At 43.1% G+C, this 22485-nt stretch overlaps 1 protein-coding gene across 9 annotated transcripts in view; it reads right to left on the bottom strand.

Moving 5' to 3' along the window:
* The window catches only part of DGKI (diacylglycerol kinase iota), a 220161-nt gene that overhangs the window by 4198 nt on the left and 193478 nt on the right, over nt 1–22485 (bottom strand). For 8 of the 9 annotated variants that reach the window (XM_069807567.1, XM_069807559.1, XM_069807561.1 and 5 more), the window contains 4 exons: nt 12142–12179; nt 10463–10583; nt 2839–2875; nt 862–961 (listed from right to left, as the gene is read on the bottom strand). In XM_069807567.1, the coding sequence (XP_069663668.1) occupies nt 862–961; nt 2839–2875; nt 10463–10583; nt 12142–12179 (296 nt within the window). Of the gene's footprint in view, nt 1–861; nt 962–2838; nt 2876–10462; nt 10584–12141; nt 12180–22485 lie in introns of those variants that run through there. The other variant, XM_069807565.1, reaches the window with a different exon arrangement.

Raw genomic sequence — 22485 nt, 5'->3', positions numbered from 1 at the left:
TCCACAAAAACAATCCTGCTCCTTGGATTTCTGGGCAGATGAAGATTAACAAGTCAGAAACCACTTGTCTGGATTTCAGCTGTTGTGGAAATTATTTTTCGCAATGTACAGTACTCTCATCTGAAAAAGAGATGATCTTTCTCCCCCTTATAGGCTACCCCATACAGCATAACATGGTAGGAATTGTTTTTAATTGTCTTGCTGCAGCAAAGGTGCTTCTGACTCTGCAACCTAGAGATCCAGCCACCTCTCAGCTGCTGACCACAGGATGCTTATGTTCAGAAATGCCAGAAGGGCAGCGTCTGGACCATGTTCCTAAGTGATCAGGTTGTTGTATTGACAGAATATTCCTAGGGTTTAATTTTGCCCAGACTTCTTTCTCAGCCAAGCGTACACCAAGAGAGGGTTGTGGTTAGTGTCACATGAGTGAGTGTAGGCAAGCAAGGGCAAAAGAAAATGGTTAGCCATGCTCACAAAGCAAGGCAGCCACAATAACCAAGCCTCACAGATGCTAAGCAATCACAAACCAAGGCTCCCCCAGGTGGTCCTTGCCCACAGGCCTCTCTTTTGACCACACAAGAGGAGGATGCTGTGCCGTGGAGACACCTCATTTGCACCCAACGCACCGAATAGTTTGAGGCCAGGCTCTCACTGTGGTGAAGATGACCCACGTTGGGGACTGAACTGAAGTCTCTTGTACTTGTTTAAATCAATACAGTTTTCTAAATAAAAATTGCTTGTTTAAAAAGAGCTGCTCTTGGCACACACGAGGAAGCCTCAATCGTGCAAACAATAGGGACGGATGCTGATCTGTCTCGCTTGGCTGCAGTATTTTATAACTGGTTGACGGGGCTGGGTTACCTTGGAGTCCGTCTTTCTCAGAGAGGCTCCTGCATCCACCAGGAGCTGGCAGACGGCGCGGTGGCGCTGGCAGGCTGCCTTATGTAATGCTGTCTCACCCCTAGACCAAAGTACAGAAACCAGCAGTGAGACACATCACACCAATGTACATTTACGAAGTATGAGGTGCAGAGGACAGACAGAGAAGGATGCTGCATTTCTGTGAGGTTCCCTCTTGCTGGCAGAGGTAGACTCGTGCACTCTCTCCCTTAGCATCTACATCCTTTGACTCAGTAGGAAAGCCTGCAACGCACAAATAGCAGACGGAGAACTTCTGAGGGGTGGGAAAGAAACATGCACAGGTTTATGTATTCAAAGGACTGAATGTCACGTTCCCATCCAACCACCAGTTCTGCTAACTGCTGCAAAGGCAAACTAGCCACATTATTTCACAGCAGGGAAAGCAGCAACAACATTTGTTTCTTCCTGCAATTCCGTTCCTCAACCTCATTCTTGGACGCATCCCAGAAAAATCCTGCTCATCAAAGACATGACTGGTGCACTTGCTGCCCTGGTTCTGATACCCTGCTCTCTTGGACGTATGAGAGCAAGAGCTGTGTTTTTGTCTTCCACTGCTGGACTGGTGAGCTACTGGGGAAGTTTGAATACATGCTTTTCAAAGGAGAAGGCTGTGTAGTGGGAGCAGATTTATTGCAATGCTCCTCACTCAGACTGGGGCTACGTGTAACAGGATTCTGAGACTGACTGTAGTATCAAGGTTAAAGAAATCTATCTAGATTTGCCTACGAAGAGGAGGAAAGTATGCTCTGAGTGGGTTGAAAAAGTGTCCTCAATACTAGTATCCAACAAGTAGGGCCATTACATAACCTCCAAAATAACAAATGACAAGAAATACATGTAGTAGGACAAATTTTGCACCTACCTACCCAGAAAGTCAGAGTGCCTAAAGGAATTTCAGCCTCAGTCCACGACAGGGCAAGTTGAAATATTGCTAGGCAACCTTCTAATGAATCTGCCTCTGTTGCATGACAACTAGATTCAGAATGGGATACTATTCGATTTCCCCCTAAAGATCAAAAGACAAATTCATGCTGCCAGTTACGGCTTGAACCTTCCCTTTTCAAGAGTTAGCGGTAGAGGGACCTTTGTAAAGGGAAGCCCTCATAGCCATGTTCACTTGCACTTTATTTCAGTAGCTGTGCTATGGTACTGGATGAAGAGAAACAGACAGTCCATCCAGACCCCATCATTCCTGGACTGCACACATGCACCTTGTGCAGAACCTTTCTGGTGTTCTCTGTTAGCAGAGCAGGGCACTGTGGGATGAGGAATGGTAGGTTTAACCCCTATGAGAAAGGCAACTTTTGCTTCCCATATATTCCATATACTTCCCAAGATTATTCGTGCTTCCCTTACATACTCTTTGTGACACCTTGATTATACAAGACGTAGAGCAGCTGGGAACTGGAAAGTAAAGGCTTTTTTTTAATAATAATAGAGGTGATTGAGGTTCTAAGTACTTGAGAGAAACCTTCAACTGCACAGGTTGTGGCCACGTGGGACAGCTAAGGCAGAGCACCCTGGATGAATCAAGAAGGGACTGAAGAAAAGGTGTAGACCAAGAAAAGTAATTTCCTGACTTCTGGAATTTAGTCCTCAGGTTGGTCCCTCAGTAACTGGATGCCAGAAACATCAAACCACAATGCAGGACTTGTATTCCTCTAGAAAGATTAAGGAAGTATGGGAAGCAATAGAGGGGAAGTCCTTTACGGAATTCAAGAAACATTTGTTTTAGGCCAGAAAGTCACATATGAGGTGGTTGTTGTTCGGGTTTAGGGGGCCTTTTGTTTGCTTGTTTGATTTTGAAGAGCTGTGCCATTTTACAAGCTTTTTTATTGGAAAGTTTGCACTTGAAAAACAAGAGAAGTCTGCTAGGCTAATGCACATAATGTGAAGGGCAGGGTAGGTTGTACTTACGTTTCACTGTCTGTCATGTCCAGTAATTCAGATGGACCTGCAAAAGACAGTCAGGTATGTCATATAGCATTTGTCTGCATGGCTAGAAGAGTACGACTACCAGGAGAAGACTCCCAGTGCAAATATGTAAAAGAAGCCAACTGAAAGCTCAACTTGCACAAATATGCCAAACTTCAAGGTAGTATTTGCTTGTGCGAGCCCTTGCACTAGCAAAATTCTGAATGCACAGTCACTGCTGGAGTGTCAGCACCAGGGAGTAGCAGCCTCTAAATTATACTGGGAATGAATATTCATGGAGTTTATTTTCTCACTCTTCACCTTGCTCAATTAAGTGGTTCACATAAGTACAGTGCATTGAAAATGCTGATATACTGGAAACCCTGATATATTGCAAGTTAAAATCTATTGTTAGTACCAGAGGGAAAATGTCATTAGGAAGTTGAAATTAGCCAAATTCTGTCCTGAATGACATCCCTGTGCTACTCCATTTAATAGCATTATACAGAATGTAGATCAGGGTGGAATATTCCCAGCGGTCTTTATATTGATATGCAAATCCTGTACTCTACTGGTTAGCAATGATCAGGAAAGTAAGATTAAGAAAAACAGAAAAGATTTTTGTTAAGTGGGACAAAATAATGCATTTATGGTAATGTTCTTTTGTCCTTGATATTCACCTCAGGCAGATGTTTATAGCAGCAAATTCCATCACTGAATTACAGTGATATGGAAAGACTAGGGTCTGGGTAGCATTTGAAATGACAAAAACTTTTCCCTTTGCAGTCTGTCTTATTATTCTTCTCTCCACTGCTCTGGAGCATAGTGCCAGATGGTATGGGGCAGTTAGCAAGGGGAACAGTGAAACTTTACAGGAATTTTCCTTCCTGTGCATGAATATTTCTCTTCAGCACACTTTGACTTTGAAATTCAAGAGTCCTCAAGAGCTTACAGCACATCTCACCTGAAACTGAGGAATTTCACGCTACTTGCTTATAAAGGCCTACACACAACCTCTCTACACTCCTTTCACTCTGAGTGTGCGTCAAAATGGGTCAGAGCAGCCTGTCTCTCCCTCACTGCCTTAACAACATACAGATGCAGTATCATCAGGGGCAGCTAGCTGCCTCGGCTGCTGGAGCTGCAGAGGTAGCTCCTTCACTTCATCTTCTGTCATCAGGAGAAAGGGGTGGTCAGAAAAGTAGCATGCTTAGTCCCCAGTGCACAGGGCATTACATACCTATCAGGGCAGTTCTCCAAACTCATTAGCCACTGTCAATTTTTAATGCACAGCACCCTGACTACCACCACACATCCTCATCTCTGCACGTGGCAGTTATGTGTTAGCTCCTCCCTATCAAAAAGAAGAATCACCCACGACCCCTGAGCTCCCATAAGCATGAAGAAGGATATAGGGGGCTAAGGAGGGCCCCTTGTTGAGAGGAAAGAAAGATAAGGCCTGAGAAACTAAAAAGAAAAAAACCCCACAGATGAAGAAAATACTCCTTTACACATTCCAGGAGAAAATCATGTCGTCTCAAAAATAAAGGCAATTCCCCATGGCTTGCTGGAATACAGCATCCCAGTGACAGGTAACCAGGAATGGCCTGCAGTGTGTTAGAAAAGATACTGCCAAGTAAACTACTATTTCTGTTCATGGATGGGACAAGGAACGTTGCGATGCAAAGGTGGAACAGGGTGGCTGGGCTGGCTGTATTGGGCATGGAGGTACTTGCCCTGATAAGTGGAAAAAGCCATTAAAACATTAGGAGGAAGGATGGAGAGAAGTTTGAAGAATATAAGAGAGAATGAGAGGGAGGAGAAGCTGGATCAGGGTGAGTCTGGAGAGCTAGGAAGCCAAGGGTGAAGGAAAACTGGTGTGGAGCAGGAAGAAACAGCAAGGCTAGGGGAGAGGAGCTGAGGACTGAGCAGGCAGCCTGCGAGTACAGACCTGAGGAGGTGCCAGGTACCTCCTGCTTGTGTGCGAAGGGCGCTCTCCTGGATACTGTCCCAAATAACGTATTTCATGGGAGTGCCCCAACTCCATCCCAGTCATACATACGGGGCAGATATTGGGGTTAATCGATTAGCAGCACAACATGGTACCAGGATTCATTGGCTTCATTCTTTCTGGCCTATCTCTGAAGCTGAAATGTCCCAAGTCACACACAGCCTGAGCTGTGTCCTTTACTTCTTTATTTTATTTTCCCTTGTGCTTCTCTTAAACCATCTCACGCCCTCCTCTTAATTCCCTTTCCCCTCTTTTTTGGACCTCATTTTTACATCAGTCTCCCTGGCGCTGCCAACCGACCATTCCAAATCCCCCTCTGCCCCGGGACAAAAGCTGCACAGATGTGGGAAGGGCTGGCACTGGGAAAGCTAACGGCACTGTCATCCTGACCCAGCGGGGAGGCGGCTGTTTTACTCCAGGACAAGAGGCAGAGAAAGAAAAGGGGACCAAGGCACAGAGAGAGAGAGGACAAAATAACCCAATAGAAATCCGGAAGGGAAATGCATGAGTGAGATTTCTATCAAGGAAAACAGCAGGGGAGGAAATAAAAACAAAAGATAGAAATGTGTGGAGAGGTGGAGGGAGGGTAAAAAAAAAGAGAGAGAGAGAGAAAGAGAGCAAGCGTCTTGGGGGCTAAAGAATGGCAGGATGGGGATGGGGGGGGGACGAGGACATGGGGGTGGGGGGAGAAGTTCGCATGAAAGGAGCTGAAAAGCATGATACACTGAGGGGAAGCCCAGCTGAGACCACTCTCTTTCCTTAACATCTCCGATAGATTGTCTGTGTAGAATTATTAACTTTTTTCCTTCTCTCCTTCTGCCCCCTTTCACTCCACCAAAGCCCCTCTCCAGTTTCTCAGGAGGCAAAGCAGCCTGAGCTGGGGATGGGAGGAGGGAAGGGAAGGAGACGCTCAAAAGCAGCTGCCCTTTAGCTGAGCTCACTACAACATAAAAGAGACACTAAATGACCATATTTCGGAGGCATTTCCAAAATATACAGCACCATGCAGTCCGAAAGGCCTCCGGCCCACAGCACACCCTGCCCTCTCCAATGGATGTGGTTACAGCTACCCCCAGGAGACCCACAGTATTAACCCCTGCCAGTCCCCTGTCCTGTCAGTCCTTTGTACAACTGGGGAAGAAGGGTATTTACTTTAAGCAGTAACGTCGGACATTATCAGCATTTCTGGGTGTTCATCTGTCAAAACCCTCTTTGTTTAATAACTTGATTGAGGTTGTTATCTGGGGGACAAAACTGGATTTGGTCCCTTACCTTCAAAGAGGGAGTATTTTTACAATAATAGTAATCTGCAAAGTCAGAACTATTTCAAGCCTTTCCCCAAGTCCTCACTCCTCATTTTTACCTGATGTGAAGATTAACAGTGTCTGGTTTTTACTGCTAGCATCTTTTAGCTCAGAATTTCCACTGTAATAGGGTTATGGGAGCATGCCTTCCATCGTGACAGTCTCTCAGTCATGTTGACCTAAAATTTGGTAAACTTGCAAATTAAAATAGACTGTTTTATACCTTGTGCCTTCTAGGAAGCCTAAGCTGTTTTCTGCCTAGGCCCCTCACAAATGTCCACCACCTTAAAACAGTCTGCAAATCTAGACATACCAGCAAATGTCAGGTAAACTCACTCTCCCTCAGTGTTGCTTTCTGGTGACGACTCAAACTTTGCCCCTGACATACATCTCTGTCACAGCTTTCCAAAAGCCTTCTTTGGAACTCCTGAATCTGGTCAGGATGCAAATCCAAACTCGCCAATGGCACTTCACTGCTGAATTTGCAGCGCTAAGAGTAATGAAAGCATCATCTTTCTTACCAGAGGATGGTATCTAGTGAAGCAAGGACATTGAGGTTTGAGGTCACAGAAACGTTCAGGATGGGATGCTCTACTGACTGACCGTTCCATCAGAAGTCCCCACCACAAACTCCTAAGGCAACTGTAAACATCTTTCCTCTCTTCTGTTTAAAATTAAAATACCCTAGATGAATTACAGACTTCTTGCTTGTCTTTTGAGCCTCTAGGGAAGAGGAGAAGACAAGGAGAAGGCAAACAGAATGTCTTGTATAATGTTTATAAATTATAAAGAGTTCACAACTGCCAGATAAAGACTCCAAGCCAAGTTTGATTCCAAATACAGATAATGATTTAGGAGGTCCTTTTTCTAACAGACCTCCTTAAGCCTTCCTTAATTCTGTTTGTGTTAAGCAAGTAAACAGTTAACTCTTCTCTAATGTGTATGCATTAGGGTGTGAGACAGTTGCTGACTGGAGCAATAAACAGATGTGGTTCTGATACCTGCTGAGTTTGGCCCTCAGTTTCTAGCTATGTGTTTCTTAGCCCAGCTACAGACAGATCTTAAAAGGTGACCCTCCTACTACAAGCAAAAGACCCCTGATTTGGGAAGGCAGTCTTGAACAACAGACAGGTCTATGCATCTGCCCTTCCTGCACAGGGGATAGAGAGAAACTGTTTTGCAGGAACAGCAGCCAACACAACTGTTCATGCAGCAGTAAGCAGCTGTTGTCCTGACACCTACTACATTGGTGCTTCAGCTGCTGTTCCAGGCTTGTGTTAGTCCACTGCTAAGTATCTGGCAACAGTACACAGCAGTCTCCTTGTGTGACTCACCTCTATTTTTTCTAATTTGAGAAGGGCTATTTTCCTCCCCTTAACATCTGAAATCATTCTGATCAAGATCTCAGAATAACCTCGTCTATTAATGTACCCTGCATGTTTGCAGAAGCATAAAGCCATCTCCACAAAGGACAGCCTCAGCATCACTACACCATTTTCCCTCCTTCATAATCCCAGTGCTATGGGCCCCACTCCTGTATCGCATTTGATTCACCCCACTGTTTTCAAACCAGGCAGTTAAAATTCCTGGTACGGTGGTTTTTGTCTTGTCTTGTTTTGTTGTTGTTGTTGTTGTTGTTTTTTAAAGATACTCAGAAGATCTTCCCTGTGTGATTAATAATAGGTTTTCTCTGCTGTGTGCTGGAAGGTATTTTACAGTGGAACTCCTTAATTAATATAACTATCTCCAGTCATGTATGGGAAGCAGACAAACTACAGAGGAAGTGTGGCTGGGCAGAGGTAATTGCCAGAACAGGAGTAAGACTCATTTTTATCAAGGGTTGATATTAGCAGAGATGAGAAGCTAGATATAGGGAAGGCCTCAGATATTAGTAGCATTGGATTGGGTCTTATACAGTAATTAACGTTGAGAAGATGCCAGATGCCAGAGAACACAACAGAAAAACAAGGACATTATGATGATGATGATGATTCAGCAAGAGAGCTCGTTTGTGACTGAGAAGTGCCCAGGGTAGAAATGAGTTTCATTAATTGCTTGGTGGGAGAAGAGAGGAGGCCTCTATTAGAGCATTGTCCCACGCAGTCTCTGATCCCTGGAGAATGTTAAACGAACAATGCGTTTGGAGAAGCCCAGAGGACGTATGTCTGGAAAGCTGCAAAAGCTTCCTGCCATCCTTGGGGATAAAGGGGGGAGAGAGGAACTGAGCTGACATTTGCTCAACCTTCTGGTTTGTCTTTGTCTAACAGTCCGTAATCCCTCACATTTCTCTATTCACTTCAAAAATTCCCATGGATTCCCTGCTCACATCCTTACCAGCTTAAATGATCTCATTTTAAATCTTCACCAAAGGAATGGTAACTGGGTCAGACTGTGACTAAGTTAAGGTATATGTCTCTAAGAAAAATCCTGGAGATGCAGCCATGACAGTGAATTGGCACAGGTCACATGCAGTGTGAGAAAAGACCAGAGGCAGTATGAAAATTAAGTGAAATTATGTCTGCCTACAGAACTCAGAGGCACATATATGCACTGTGACTAATGAGATAATCCAGAGAAGTTAAATAGGAGGTAGAGTTAGCACTGGTAAGGCTTGTTAAACTGGTGAGAAAACTAGCCAATATTTGGATATAAGGCCAATTGCACTTAGCTACCCGTATGTAGGTATTTATACATAAAAGAGTGAAAGAGAAATTCAGCCCCCCTCAGTCAGATATTTAGGGCACAGTTCAGCTGCCCACACACAGATATTTTGTGCCATTCAATATGCCTACGGAACAAGCCTTGGGATGCATTTGGAATGACAGGGTTGCTTGCTTGGGCTTCAGGTGCCAGTCCAGCATGGGTCTCCTACAGGCCTTGTATGTTATCTTGTAGACCCATGCAGATGTCCTGGATATCCAAGGGCAAATTACATTAGATAGCTATGTTTAGCTAAATAAATGAAGTGCACAGGTAACTGTCAGCTAAATCACTTGCTGGGCTCCAATGACTACCTTGACTAGGGTTGCCCTTGATCTAGTCATCCAAGAAGTCTGCTGCTATCAGAGATGCTCTCCTCACTTCCATCTGGCACTGGAAGAGGACAGGTCTCCTCCAATACCTCTGCCATACCTGAACAAATGAACTGAGGCATAGATCTCTGTTGACAGTACAGGGACCCACAGATTACCTGACACCTATATGTAAACAACTAAACTTAGGAGTCAAGCTCGAGCTAAATCCCACCCCAGTTAACACAAATGTTAACAGATGGATTCTTGTGTCTTTCCCGAGTTGTTCTTTTTTCTTCTCCCTGCAGTAATTTTTGAGCATTAGCTAACACTTATTCCAATTGCCAGAGGCAGTCTCTGTGTTTAGTGCTCACACTGCTGCTGAAATAATATAGCTGATTTTGACATCCAGAAGTCGAAATAGCCATTGATATTTTGAAGAGGGATCAGAGAAGAGTTACAGGAATGTTTAAAGCACTAGAAAACATTTCCTACAGTGCAGAAAGCTGATCACTGGGACTTTAGCTCTGCGTGCAGAGCAGTGACAATATTACTGTACCACTCTCCAGCAACCAGCGAACAAGATTACGGTAGTTCGACAGGCAGAAACTCCTAAATGTGACTGCCTCAAAAATATGTACACACACAAATTGCTGCATAGCCTGTGTAAGCATGCCTTCAATCCTGTTACTGACAATGGTAAAAAGATTTGAAAGGAAAAAAAGGAAAACGGCATGATCACAACCTAAAAATGTAAATATAAAATGGAGATCATAAATTTTTGTTATCGTGTGGTCTTGAATGTAACATAGTATTGGAGGGTTGGAAGGGAAGCTAGGCAAATCCAATCTGGAAATAAATGCATAGGTTCCTAACCAGTGTGTTATTAAATACTGAAATAATACCAATGGTTGGATAGGCTGTCCATCCCTGTAAATGTTTTAATGGAGATTAGACGCTTTCTACAACATACGCTCTAATTGAAAAACAACTTAGTTCAAAGGATTCCTATGCCATAGGTTCTAACTAGAACACCGCACTGCTTCTTCACAGCCCCCCAACTGATGTAATTGTGAAAACACCCACGTTCCTCAACAGCTATCTTTAGTTTTGTTTCTACAATTTCCCTTTATCTGGAGCCATCCACATTCCTAGTCTCCTGCTCACACATGCTGCAGGTGGACGTTTTGCTGAAGATGACCACAGATGAGCGAGGGCACTTCCAGCAACACGGTGTGGTTTTACCTGACTGGCACTTGGCCGAAGTACAGCTCTTGGTGGCTTTGCCCACTGTGACTCACCATGCTCTAGGATGTATTTCACAATCTCGCCATGCCCAGTCTTGGCAGCATGGTGTAACAAGGAGCAGTGATCAGGTCCTTGGATTAACAGATTGGCTCCTTTTTTACAGCATTCTATGAACTGGAAAAAAAAAAGAAACAAAACACAGAGAAGGATAAGATAGGAGGAGCAGAAAAACAAATATGCAGGCAAATTATTTACTAATTTTCACAGGCGATCAGTACAAAAAAATGAATAAAATGAAATAAAATATTACTTTAAAGCCAGCTTTTAGGCCCCAATGAAAAAAATATCTGAAACTAGAAGTATTGACAATTATATGGGTTAAGAAGAGCAGTTTGTACTTCCTAAACAATGAGGCATTGCTACTCTACTGGTGATGAATTATTACTTGCTAACAATGCTTGCAAACCACTTCTAGTGAAGCAGTTGGGATGTTTTAAAATATATGTATTTGACAGAAAATTCTGGCTTCTCTACTGAAAATTCCAATTTCTTCTCTGCGCAGGAGACAAACACTTTCTGAGTAAACCAGAAAAATCCAACTCAAAAATTGGCAGGGAGGTGGGGTTGAGCTGCCCCAGATCTCCCTTCTCACTCTCTGTCCCCTACCCGGGGCTGGTGGAGGGGGAAGCGCTACGTGGGGTAAGAACAGGCAAGAAACAGCAACTGGCCAGGTCGCAGAAATGCTGCAAACTCGGCGGGGAGTGTTTGCAGTGCAGATCACTGCAGAAAAGGGAGAAAGGATTGCGACAGTGAGGCATCATTTATGATGCAGTACATCCAAAGAAGGACAAGAAGTTTCCCTGTCAAAGCAAACACAGGCAAAAAGTTTTCTAGAAGCGGAAAAGGGACAATAGTTTTTATGACTGCTGGTTGAAGGACTGCTCCCTAGATGCTGCAGCCGCAAGTGCAGGGTTGGAGGTATAGAAGGGGCACCTGCAGGCAAAGAGTTGGCCTAACAGTACTGTCATTTTTTACAAATGGCTCCAAGCTGGCTTCTCACAGATAAAATTGCAATCATTAATCACACTCCTCATCCAGATTTGAGGGCATGTTTTCAAATCCTGATTTGGCTACTGAAAAATGCAGCCTGAATAACTGTCAGACGTGGAACTTCAGACTTTGGGCACAAAACATTTGTTCGTGGGCGCCTTTTCCTCCCAGTAACTAAAAATACCCAAGACACTGCATGTTTTGAGACATCCATCAGATGATAAAACAGCAAGCTGAGGTTTGTTCTACCTGGTCTGGTGATTGCTTAGGTAGAAGTTAAGAAGTCTCTAGCAACTCCAGGGGCTCGGCCCCCAACCTCACTGCCGTAAAATATCCTTTACTGTGTAAGGCTGTGTCAGAACTACCCTGCTGTTCACTGTTGCGTTTGCCAGTATAGTAATTTCCCTGTTAGTGACTGACACATTGCTCTGTGCAGCGCGGTATGAATCCTGGGCTGAAAGGTGCTGTCTAACACCAGATCCTATTCACTTGGATTTCACATCTCACCTGGCTGATGTATTCCCCTAATATTCAGGGTTTCCTGGAAAGGCTGTAAAATGGCACTTGCCAGCAGTCCCTACAGCAGTCTGTTTATGTTTTGAGCAGAGGTGTGATAAAATTTACAGTATATCAGACTTGCAGAAAGCCATGGAAAAGCGGACACTCAGTGCTCTGTACTTACCTTCAGCAGATCACCAGCTATGACTGCCTGTAAAAGTGCTGCAAAAGACAAACAGAAAACTGTTAGGCAGAAAGCATTATGCATGTAGCCTCACAGCTGAGAACATAGCTCACAGTATGTGCAAGTTAAGACCAATGCCTCAACCCACTTGCATTCTCATATACTATCAAAACCAATGCGAATCCTGCACTGGCAGGTACATGGAAGACTGCCCACGTTGCACGAAAGCTGTAGGGACACTGAGCCAGCGTTTCTGATGCTGCCCTGGAACTGCATGCCTCTGTCTGAATTTTTGCCTTGGGACACTTCAGGGACCTTTCAACAGTGTCCACAGGGTGGGCCCAAGTGTCTGGCACCTGGGCTGTCACTGAGACGTCAATGTCAAACACAGAGAACCTGAAAGCATCCCCAGACCTCTCAAACTTTATTCATACTGACGGTGGAGTGGTCAGTCAGTCTCAAATGCACTGAGAGTCTCAAGCTGCAGATGATTAGGTGGCAGAATAGAAATTTCTTAATAATTATTTGTATTAGAAAAACATCTTGACATGCCAGTGGGCAGCAAGTCCTCCAGGTTTGGCAGGCAGGGTCAAACCCAGAGCGGGAGCCAGTTCCCCGCTTTTTAGCCTTTGTAGTTTAAACAGGCACAGAAGGAAAGAGAGACAAAGAGAGGCAAAATGAACAAATCCTTACAGCAAGGCAGGGCAGAGCTGTACACAGAGCCGGGAGCTGCTCACTACCCGCTACTGTCTGCCGCGTGCCCGTTAAAAAGAAGGAGGAAGGCAAAAGCCTGGGACTCTGTATTGCCCTATGTATAGGCTGCATTCAGCTCAAAACACCATGGTGGCAAGTAACCACAAACATGAGAAGTCGTTACAAATCTACTGCTATGCAGCTATTTCCTCCTTTTTTCCTCCCTCTCCCTATCATGATATATATAGTAAAAAACAATTATGAATAATCTTTCTGGGAAAGCACTTATTTGGTTTGCGTCTTCGGAAAAGCATTAAACATCTGCCTCAGTTCATACTTCTTCAAGAGTGCCTAAGCCCATTTCTATCTTCGAGTCTAGGCAGGCAATCAAGTTAAGCATTTGCTCAAGTGCCATCCTTGATAAGGATGCCAAAAGCTCACGTAGGGAGGAACAAGGGGAAAAGAAAACCATAGTATAGCCCTGCCTCTGAAAAATAACACACAGGAAACTACACAGTGTGAATGCCATGAGGAACTTGTTACGGCTTCAGAAATGATGACACATCCAAGCCCAACACTGCAGAAGAGGAAGGGTGTGCAAAGACGACTCGACAAATGTCCCTTTCTTTGAAAACACCTGGGGTTGTGCTTGGCTTTCTGGTCTCAGCAATGCCTCATGCCCTGACCATGCAGCAGTGGGAAAAGCAAAAACCCAGTCCAGCGAAGTTCTGACTTGGGAAAACAGTAGCAGCAATTCTTGTAACACTGGATTTAGGGCAGTTTTACAGTGACCAATGAGTTAAACTAAGTCCTGCAAATCCACCTGGCATCTGTGGGAGCGAGGGCACAAGGATTTGAGGAATGCAAAAAGACAAACATCAGCAGGTAAGAGCTAGAACTGGAAAAATACACGTACATCTTTTCTTCAGATTTAATTTTCAGTGGTTTACATCCCTCTGTTTTTTTCCCAATAGTTCTAACACTGGCTCAGCCCAAATTAATAGCAGAGCAGAATTTAACCCTTGTGTCATTCATTTTATGTTTTTCCTCCTTTTTTTCTGATCTGGTTTCACTGCCACATTTATTCTGTGGGCTACTGCAGTCTGGACTTGTATAAATGTTTTGCTCTCCTCACACACACAAAAATCAAATGAACTGGTGACACTAGCTTTTCTTTGCCTTCTACATCCAGTATTTTAAGACATGGCTTCCCTGAAGTTACTTCCTAAGAGGCAGAGATACATTTTCTTATGCAAACCATGCTTAGGATTATAGTTCAGAAAAGACAGGGGAGAGATCTAGAAAACTATGAAGTGAAAAGAAAAGCCTGGCAAGCTGTCAGAAATCCTCTACGTTGAGTATCCGTAACCAGAAGTTGGTTTGGTGATAAGGCTATTAGGATAAAGCAGCTCTAAAACACATTCAACATAATTAGACCAATCTTTTCCTCTCTTTCCTAAGCCTCCAATCCAGCAAAGCATTTAGGCAGGTGCTTAGCTTTGAGCTAATCACATTCTTTTCACCAAGTCTACCTGCACACTTAATTTTAAGTGCTTAGCTAGAGTAGAACCTATTGCATAGATGAATACATTACAGATCAACAAAACCAGCTGGCATAACAAGCAGATTAGACTACAGTAAAATAATTCAGTGCTGTAAAGCCAGGATGCTGGAAGACTTAGAAGCTATTGAACTAGAAGTGGAGGAAGGTTCTTTAGAATAGGGAACACATTTACATAAACATATGAATATTGCTTAGCACACTAACCCCATAAACCCAAATGGGCCTGCTGGGCATATTGAGGAGGAGGGTGAAGATGGCAAAAATCACCTGGTGGTTAAAGAGGTGGTAAAACAAGCAAGCAGATGGCATTGACAAGAGAGAGCAGACTGAGAAATTGGACAAAAATGCTGTTAACATGCAATGCCAGGCTAGCTTAAAATTAAAAACATTAAAGTGAGAATGGTTTTATTTCTTCTGAGAAACACTGCACGGCTGGTGCAATATATAACATGAATTATGCAACTGTTTTATCATATCATAAAATACCTTCAGGTCTTAAAGATGCCTCAAAAATTACTTGATTTAATAAATATTTAAATCAGGTCATTATTTTCTCAACTTCTCCTAAGACAAGCTTTTGTCATGACTAGTAAAAATGTTTTATTACCTTTTTCATTTATTTAGCAAGCAGATTTATGGCAGATGAAAGGTGACAGCTTGACAAGACTGGAGACTGAAGTGCTCTGTCCATATAATGAGGAAGCACTCAGTCTGCCACGGTGGTAGACTCCCCAGGCTGCCTTCTCGGCGAAGCTCAACCCTCTCTACCAGCACAGCCCTGCAGACAGCTCCTGCTCCATCCCTGCTCCAACCCTGACCTCTCTGGTGAAACTGCCAGCAAATGTGTCAATCACTGCCCAGGGTGATGGATCTTGACAGAAACAATTACCTGCTAGGATATGGACAGCCAGAAATGCAGACTATGTATGTAAGAGCTGCTAGAGACTAGCAACTTTTAGCTTCCACTGGGTGAATTTTGAGATGAGGTTCTAACCACCCATGTGGGCTAACTTGCAAAAGAAACCTCATTTTAAAAAACCCAACAAGCAAACAAACAAAACAAACAAACAAAAAAAACAACAAAAAACCCCACCACCAAACAACAACAACAACAAAAACCAACAAAAAAATGTACACTTGACTTATAAACTAAATATTGAACAGCTACAAGTGGATAATGCACTAACAGAAAAAAAGCCATGTTAAAAAGGCTGCTAATTGAATTCTGGTAAGGCCGCAAGCTAGTGCAGCTTAAGACACAGGAAAAACACCTACCAGTACATCCACACATGCCAAAAACAATACCTTTCCTGTGGTATGCATCACTCATGTTATTTCTGTGTTAGTGTCCACTGTTTCTACTGGAAACAGCTGGTTTTATTTCATATTCTAAAAATATATGTTAATGTCACTGAGTTATAAGAAATATTTTTGTTTCCCAGCCATAAAATTAACCTACTAAATCACAGTCGCTCTCTGGTTCTGCATGTGAAGTCAGCAGCATTAAAACAGCACTGCAAAATCAGTCATTAAACACCAGGAAACAGAAAACAAAGGAGTGAGGTATTTGTACCCAGTGACTTCAGAGGCTGCAAGATGCCTAGGAGACCTCACAGGGCTGCCTGGATGGTCAGAAGAGAAAATAACCCTCCATAGAAAGCAACCTGGCTTCCCTGCAACAGTTCCTGTTGCACATCTCCCTCCATGGACTACAGAAGTTCTAGGGAAAATAACCTCCAACTTGCAGTATCTAAATTAAGAGCCAAACTAAGAGAGGGGATCCTTCAGAATGGCATGATGCCAGGAGACATGTCTGATCCCTGCGAGAAGGGCCACCAAACAAGGACAAAATGGGGGGGTCCTCCTTTTAAAGGTTTCCAAGGTATGATAGTCCTGGGACCAGGCAATGCTCAGGGTCTTAGAAATTTTGGGAGCTCTCTGTATAACATACAGGTGCAGCATCAGAACACCTCAAAAATGTAAGGGCTAACAAAGACAGACCTACGACTGCAACACGTCAAAAGAAAACAGCAGGAGAGGTGCAGAAATCATAGCCACCATCTTGCTAACTTCAGAAGCAATGAAAATTCGCAGAAGCATCACAAGTAAGGAAAACCTCAACCAATAAGTACTACTTCCCACCTGCCCTGCAGGAAAATTCCCTATTGATCCCAAAGCTGCTGATCAGCTTAACACCAAGGACATAAGCAGGGCTCAGCACCAGGCTACTATCATGCCAGAATTTTGCTGCAAAACACTTTCAGAAAGAACATGGAGAAAAAAAATCTTATAAACCCTTGTAGGTGACTTCTCATGATCACAAGGTTCTTTGTTTAAAGTAGGTTGACATGGAAGATATTTAATAAGTTAGTTAAATAATCATTAGTGAGTCAGTGAGAGGAGTTGGCTTTCACTGGAAAGGATCTCAAAGAACACTACAGTTCTGCAGTCTGCCACTGTCAGTGGTACAGGAATAATATGAATAACTTTTACTCACGTAAAAAGACACGAACAATAAATATCTTCCAGGTTTTCCACTAGTGCTATACAAACTAAGCCACAGCGAACGCTGATAAAAACATATGGCTATTTTGAAGCTTTCACCATCGCCAGGCAATTCTTTAGTGAGGGTCTAAGAACTGTCACTTGAGGGAGCAGAATTATGTAAAACTATGTTTTAAAGTATAAGTAGCACAAAAAGGAGTTGTCACATCAATGAGTAAGATGCAGCCAGTCTGAGATCTATGAATGAAATGCAGTGTGAGAGCAAAGTATTATTTGCAATAATACATCTTACCATGGGTTAAAAAATACCAGGCTAACAATGCATCTGATCAGTGTATGACCATGGAAATTAAGCACATGGGAAATTATGGCAGAATTCAACTACTGTAACACCAACAGAATTAGGGCTCATAAAATCTTTAGTTCTTTCAAAAGACACAATAAGACAGCTGATGATCTGAAGTGATCAGGACCTTGTAAAAACCTGATTTATCAGGCAGTGCCTGCAACTGTCCAGCCCTTCCTAAGACACTGATTCAGCACTTGGAATTGATATGCCATCCGCATTTCAGTGCTGGATGTTTCTTACTGGTTAGAGGCAGCTAATGAAAAATATTAGACGTTAGAGCTTTGGTGTGGGGTCCCCAGAATTTGAGCCTCAGTGTCCACCACCATCTCCTGCTAGATTTGCTCAGGGGAATGACTAAGGAACACCCCATGAAATACTGCCTCGTTCAAACCTTGCTGAGCTGAAAATGAAGAAGAAACTGCAGCAGAAGGTGACATCATCAAATTTCTTGAGAGTTATTAAACTTCACTTGGCCTATCATTAGCTTCCAGAACATTTCCAGTCCTTTATTGCTGTTGTAGACTTTGTGAAATTAATAGTCAGAAATTTAAAGTAATTACTGCTTTACACATTGAGAAGTTAAAAGCTGACCCTGACTAGAAAAGTGCTTTTACGCAGCTGGAGTCTTCTGAGCTGTTAAAGATCAGCATTACAGAAATGATAAGAAAACAAGCCCTCATTCTTAGTTTCCCACTAGTTTTATAGAAATCAATAATAACTTCTATTTCAATCACTCAAAAAGCTATGCTCTCAAGTGAGTGTGAAGTCCATATAGATTATCATTCAGAAATACATTCTTTTCTCTGTAAACAACAATTTGCTTGTAATAGCTTTGTACAATCCAGTAAAGATCAAATCTAATATGAAAAACTGACAGTAACATAACTTACCCAGAAATGTACAGAACTGACTTTTTTCTACTCTAACCATGATCTTCAACCTTGGCCTGCAGATGAAAGGGGCGAAGGACACCCCAGGGAACTGGTTTGTGGACTACTTCCCTTCCAAGACATCTATGAAAAACAAGCGTCTAAGATACAGAGCCGCACATACACCTGACATTTCTGAAGGGTCTGCCAGTCCCATAGAAAAGTTTTAGGCATCCATGGTGAAGAAAGGTTGCAAATCTCTGCATTTGAGCTTTTACAAACCCTTTACCTCTTCCCAATATTTAATCTGCTTTTACAGTTAAAGAAACCCCCCCCTTTAAAATATGTATGCCAAACTGTCCACATAACTGAGAAATTAAATTACAGAATTAATAACGCTTTGTTGGAATAACTGTGAGCTCACAGGTCTTTGATCTACAGACAATCTCAAGTCTCACCAAAGCTGATGATGCTTAAACATTTCTCTTTGAAGCTAAGCTGAGTGGAAGGAGCAATTAAATGTTTCTTCATGTATTTTATGCACCTGCAAGTACTGGAAGCAACTAAAGATGACCACGAAAAAAAGTAAACAAAAGTTAAGCCTTATGGGTTGAGGGGTCGAGGGGTCTCCCAGATGCTGGCAAAAACTCCAGAAATAAATGGTTAAATCTTTGTGCGAGTATAAGAGAGGCAAAAGGCTAGCAAAAATAAAAGCCGCAAAAGCGAAACATCTACTGTGCACACTTGCTTGAACTTCTACACAAGAAAATTGCTGCTTCTGTGTTCACTGAAAAAGGACAAACAGATGTCAAAGAACAGAAAAAAGCAAGCTGGCACTGAAAAGGACAAACATCAAACAGCTGTCTGACTCTTACAATCAAATTTTCCCCCTGACAGAGTGGGGCAAAGGTCCCTGAATATAGGCTAACTGGTTGGGCCAAAAAGCTGCATCAAGCCCCTGTAAGGGGACTCACCCCTTTGGAGCCTGTTATTATAACAGCGCACAACTTACGCGAAGATAAGGACACAAAGATTTGGTCCTATCAAAACCATCAGGACTGAATTTTTCCTTACAGCTGTGCACAGGAAAAAAAAAATGTCCGTTTTCATGAGAATACCCTGTAAATACAGCTGGTGTACTGATGGGGAATCTGCCTGATCATAAAGCTTAGTAGTGCTGTTTGATGGCAAAACTCTTGGGTATATCCGAGTCAGGTGTTAACATCCATCTTATTTTCTTTTTATTCTGATTTTTACCTCCACATTGAACTAAAGCTGCCATACAGTAAAATAAAAAAAAAAATTCTTGCACCAAACAGAAGAATATTTTTGCACAATTTTTAAACTTTGGTGCTGAGCAATCAAAATGGAACAGCTTCAGCAAAAAGATGGCTAACGGACCAGGAGAATCAGTCTCACATTTCAATGCTTAAGAGGACACATTATAACTAAACAAGGGGCATTTTGATGGGGAACTTGATTGCCTGCAAGCCTGAAGAGACATCAACTTATAAATGCAATTGTAGCTTAAAAAGAAAAAAAGTCTCTCACTAACCATTTTAGAAAGTCTAGCCTTCTACGTCAGCAACACCTCTTTCTAATCTAACATCAGCCATGAGAAAGACGATGCTGGTGGTCTACATCTGAAGCAGCTGCCTGGCGTGGCAACGGGGAATGGGAAAAGGTTCCTGGACTTGCTAGAGGAGTTCTGCCTCAGCCTAAAGACTGCATGAGAACCATGATGGAAATATGACAGCAAAAATATATGCAGTTTAGAGGCTTCCTGCCTAGAACATGGTATCTCTCGTGCTGGCTAAAGCAAAGACTCACTGATTTTTAAAATTGTTCCAAACTGTATCTGTTTGCTGCCACTACCCACTGCCCTAAAGAAACAGGTGGTAAACAAGATTTCCCCACAGGATTTCAGCTTTGGGAAAGGCTTAGGCTTCTTAGGGAATCTGAGAGCAATGGCAGGAGTCTAGGTAGCTCACGACAGCAGTGCTGTGAGGCACTGCTTCCATGAAAGACAACCAAATAAAGAGCCTGAGAGCTCAAAATGATCCCAAGAGACTAAGAAAACCGACAGTGCGGCAACCTGCTGCAACCAAAAGCTTAAAAGCACATCAGCTGAACAGCAGCCAGACACAAATGTCTGATGACTATTCAGCAAGGGGAATATTATGAAGGCCTTCACGCAGCATCTCGAGCTAATCCATCTGTACAGGAAAGCGTGTGCATAAGCACGCATTCTCCTGTGGTTTGAGAGACACTTTTGAAGCACGCTGGCCCTCTGAATAAGACTTACCTCAATAACATCTATTTCTAGGATTGTGTGAAGAGCTAGAAAACCTTTCTAAGCATTTGTGGGTTGTGCTTTAGTTACAAAAGCACCACATCCTGCGCAGGTTCAAAGGAGAGAACTGACACAGTTTTAACTGCATCTGTTTGCCTAACTTGGGAACAAGACAAAAATTTTAACATGCAAAAAATCATCTATTACTCAGGTGGTTATAAATATGTGTTACAAACCTTTTCCTTTTAAGGATTTTAGATTCAAACATCAGACAGCACCAAACCACTGTTTAGAGAGGGGGAAAAAAAAAAAAAAATAACTACAGGGGCTTGCTGGAGGGAAAGAAAGGCTAAATTCTCACTTACACAGAAGTCCCTTCATACAACTCTAGAAGGATAAAGAGGCTTTCAGGCAGATGTAAATTACACTCAAGCTGCCTTTAAGGCCCTATTTGCACTGTCAGAGTAGTTTAAAGGTACTTTGATGCCAATTAGAGTCCACCCTGAATCGTTTATGTGGCACTGGTGCTGAACCGAGAGTGAAGTTGATAGTTAGGAGTGGAAGTATTCAGATCCTAATGCCAAACTTTTCCGTTGCAGATAAGCTAAGTACCATGTGGCAGACATCATCACTTTTTTCCTTTCCTTTTCCCTACCACCATTTTTATTTTAAGCCAAGACAGGAACAATTAACGTCATTTTCAGGAGCGATGTGGTGGAGGAAAATGTCTCTGATCAAGTGAGAACACAAGGCAGGGAAGACTTTGGCTAAGTAATGCAGCCACTTTATCAACAGAGTGGCATTACTTTGGCAGGAAGAGAGTTCTAGGTAAAATCATTAAGCAATGGCTTATTTTTTATTTAAAAATAAAAAGGATAGCAAAAAAAGGAACATTGTGGGCCGCGCTGTTCCTCCTCCTTCCCTGACTTGGTGGGCCATTACTATCAGGTTTTTGCCACTGCAAGGCTGGTGGCAGTGCCTCTGCCTGGTAATATCTAAGCAACTCTTCCTCAACAAGCTAGGGCTTCACAGTAGCCCTGTAAAGAATCTGAAAGTCAGTTCAAGCATTTGTTTTCTGGCCAGAGTCTTTGGTGGGTGGAGCGAATTGGTTTCTTGTTTCACTTTAAGAAGTTGCCACTCTTATCTGACCATGAGCAGCCTGCACCAGAGACAAAAAAAAGGAGTGAAGTAGGTTGCAAGGTTACCCAGGGCTTCCACTTGAAAATAGGTGCCCTGATTCAGACAACACATTCCTTACTCCTGCTTCCTCCTGAGGGGAAAAGAATAATGGCAGTGGCCATCTGGAAAGAAACGTTCCCCAGTTTTCCTCTATTACTCATTCAGATGCCCACATCTGCCAGACGTCTCCCTCCCAGCTGCCTACTGACCCCTCAGCCTGCTTAGATATGATGAGAGCTGGCATGTAGGCACCTTTTAAAGGTTGTGGGCAGAGAGGACCTCCCTCAGCCTTAGAGAAGTGCTCTGACAGAATGCTTTCTCTTGCTATGGGTACCATGGGTCTGCACTGATACCAGCCTCTGCTGAGCTGAGAAGTAAATGAACGAACTCAGAGCAGATCCCCAAGCAACTGTTGGCTCAGCTGGCCACAGACATACTTTCAAAACACTATCCAGGAGGGCTTTCTTCCCAAAGTGGCTAATTAATCAAAATAAATACCTGCAGTCAGGAGCCCCCCCACCGTACTGTCTTTGATTTGTTCAGAGAAAGCATTCCAAGACATCTCAATTTGTTGCTAGGTAAACGGCTGCAACGTCACCCTGAAGAATACAGCTTCTCAGCTGGAGCTGTGTGAATCCATCCTCTCTCTTTTGAAGGAATCTGTGTACAAAACAGAGGTGCCTTTTTTTTTTTTTTTTTTTTTTTTAAATTCTACCAGCACTGAGGTGTTTGGATTCACCTGTAGTACCCTGCTCGTCCTTTTATTCAGGATGGCAGGATGCTTAAAACACTCTTGAGCTGAACGTCCCTTTGCAGACTGTGACTAGCAAGACTAGTGGGCAGTAGCTCCAGAAGGAAGAAAGGAGGTTGAGAGAGTGAAGTCCATGTTCCC

This window comes from Haliaeetus albicilla, chromosome 19, assembly GCF_947461875.1.
Source record: "Haliaeetus albicilla chromosome 19, bHalAlb1.1, whole genome shotgun sequence".
NCBI classification, from domain to species: Eukaryota; Metazoa; Chordata; class Aves; order Accipitriformes; family Accipitridae; genus Haliaeetus; species Haliaeetus albicilla.
The sequence above is the reverse complement of the archived record's forward strand: the minus strand, read 5'-3'. Positions and strand labels throughout refer to the sequence as shown.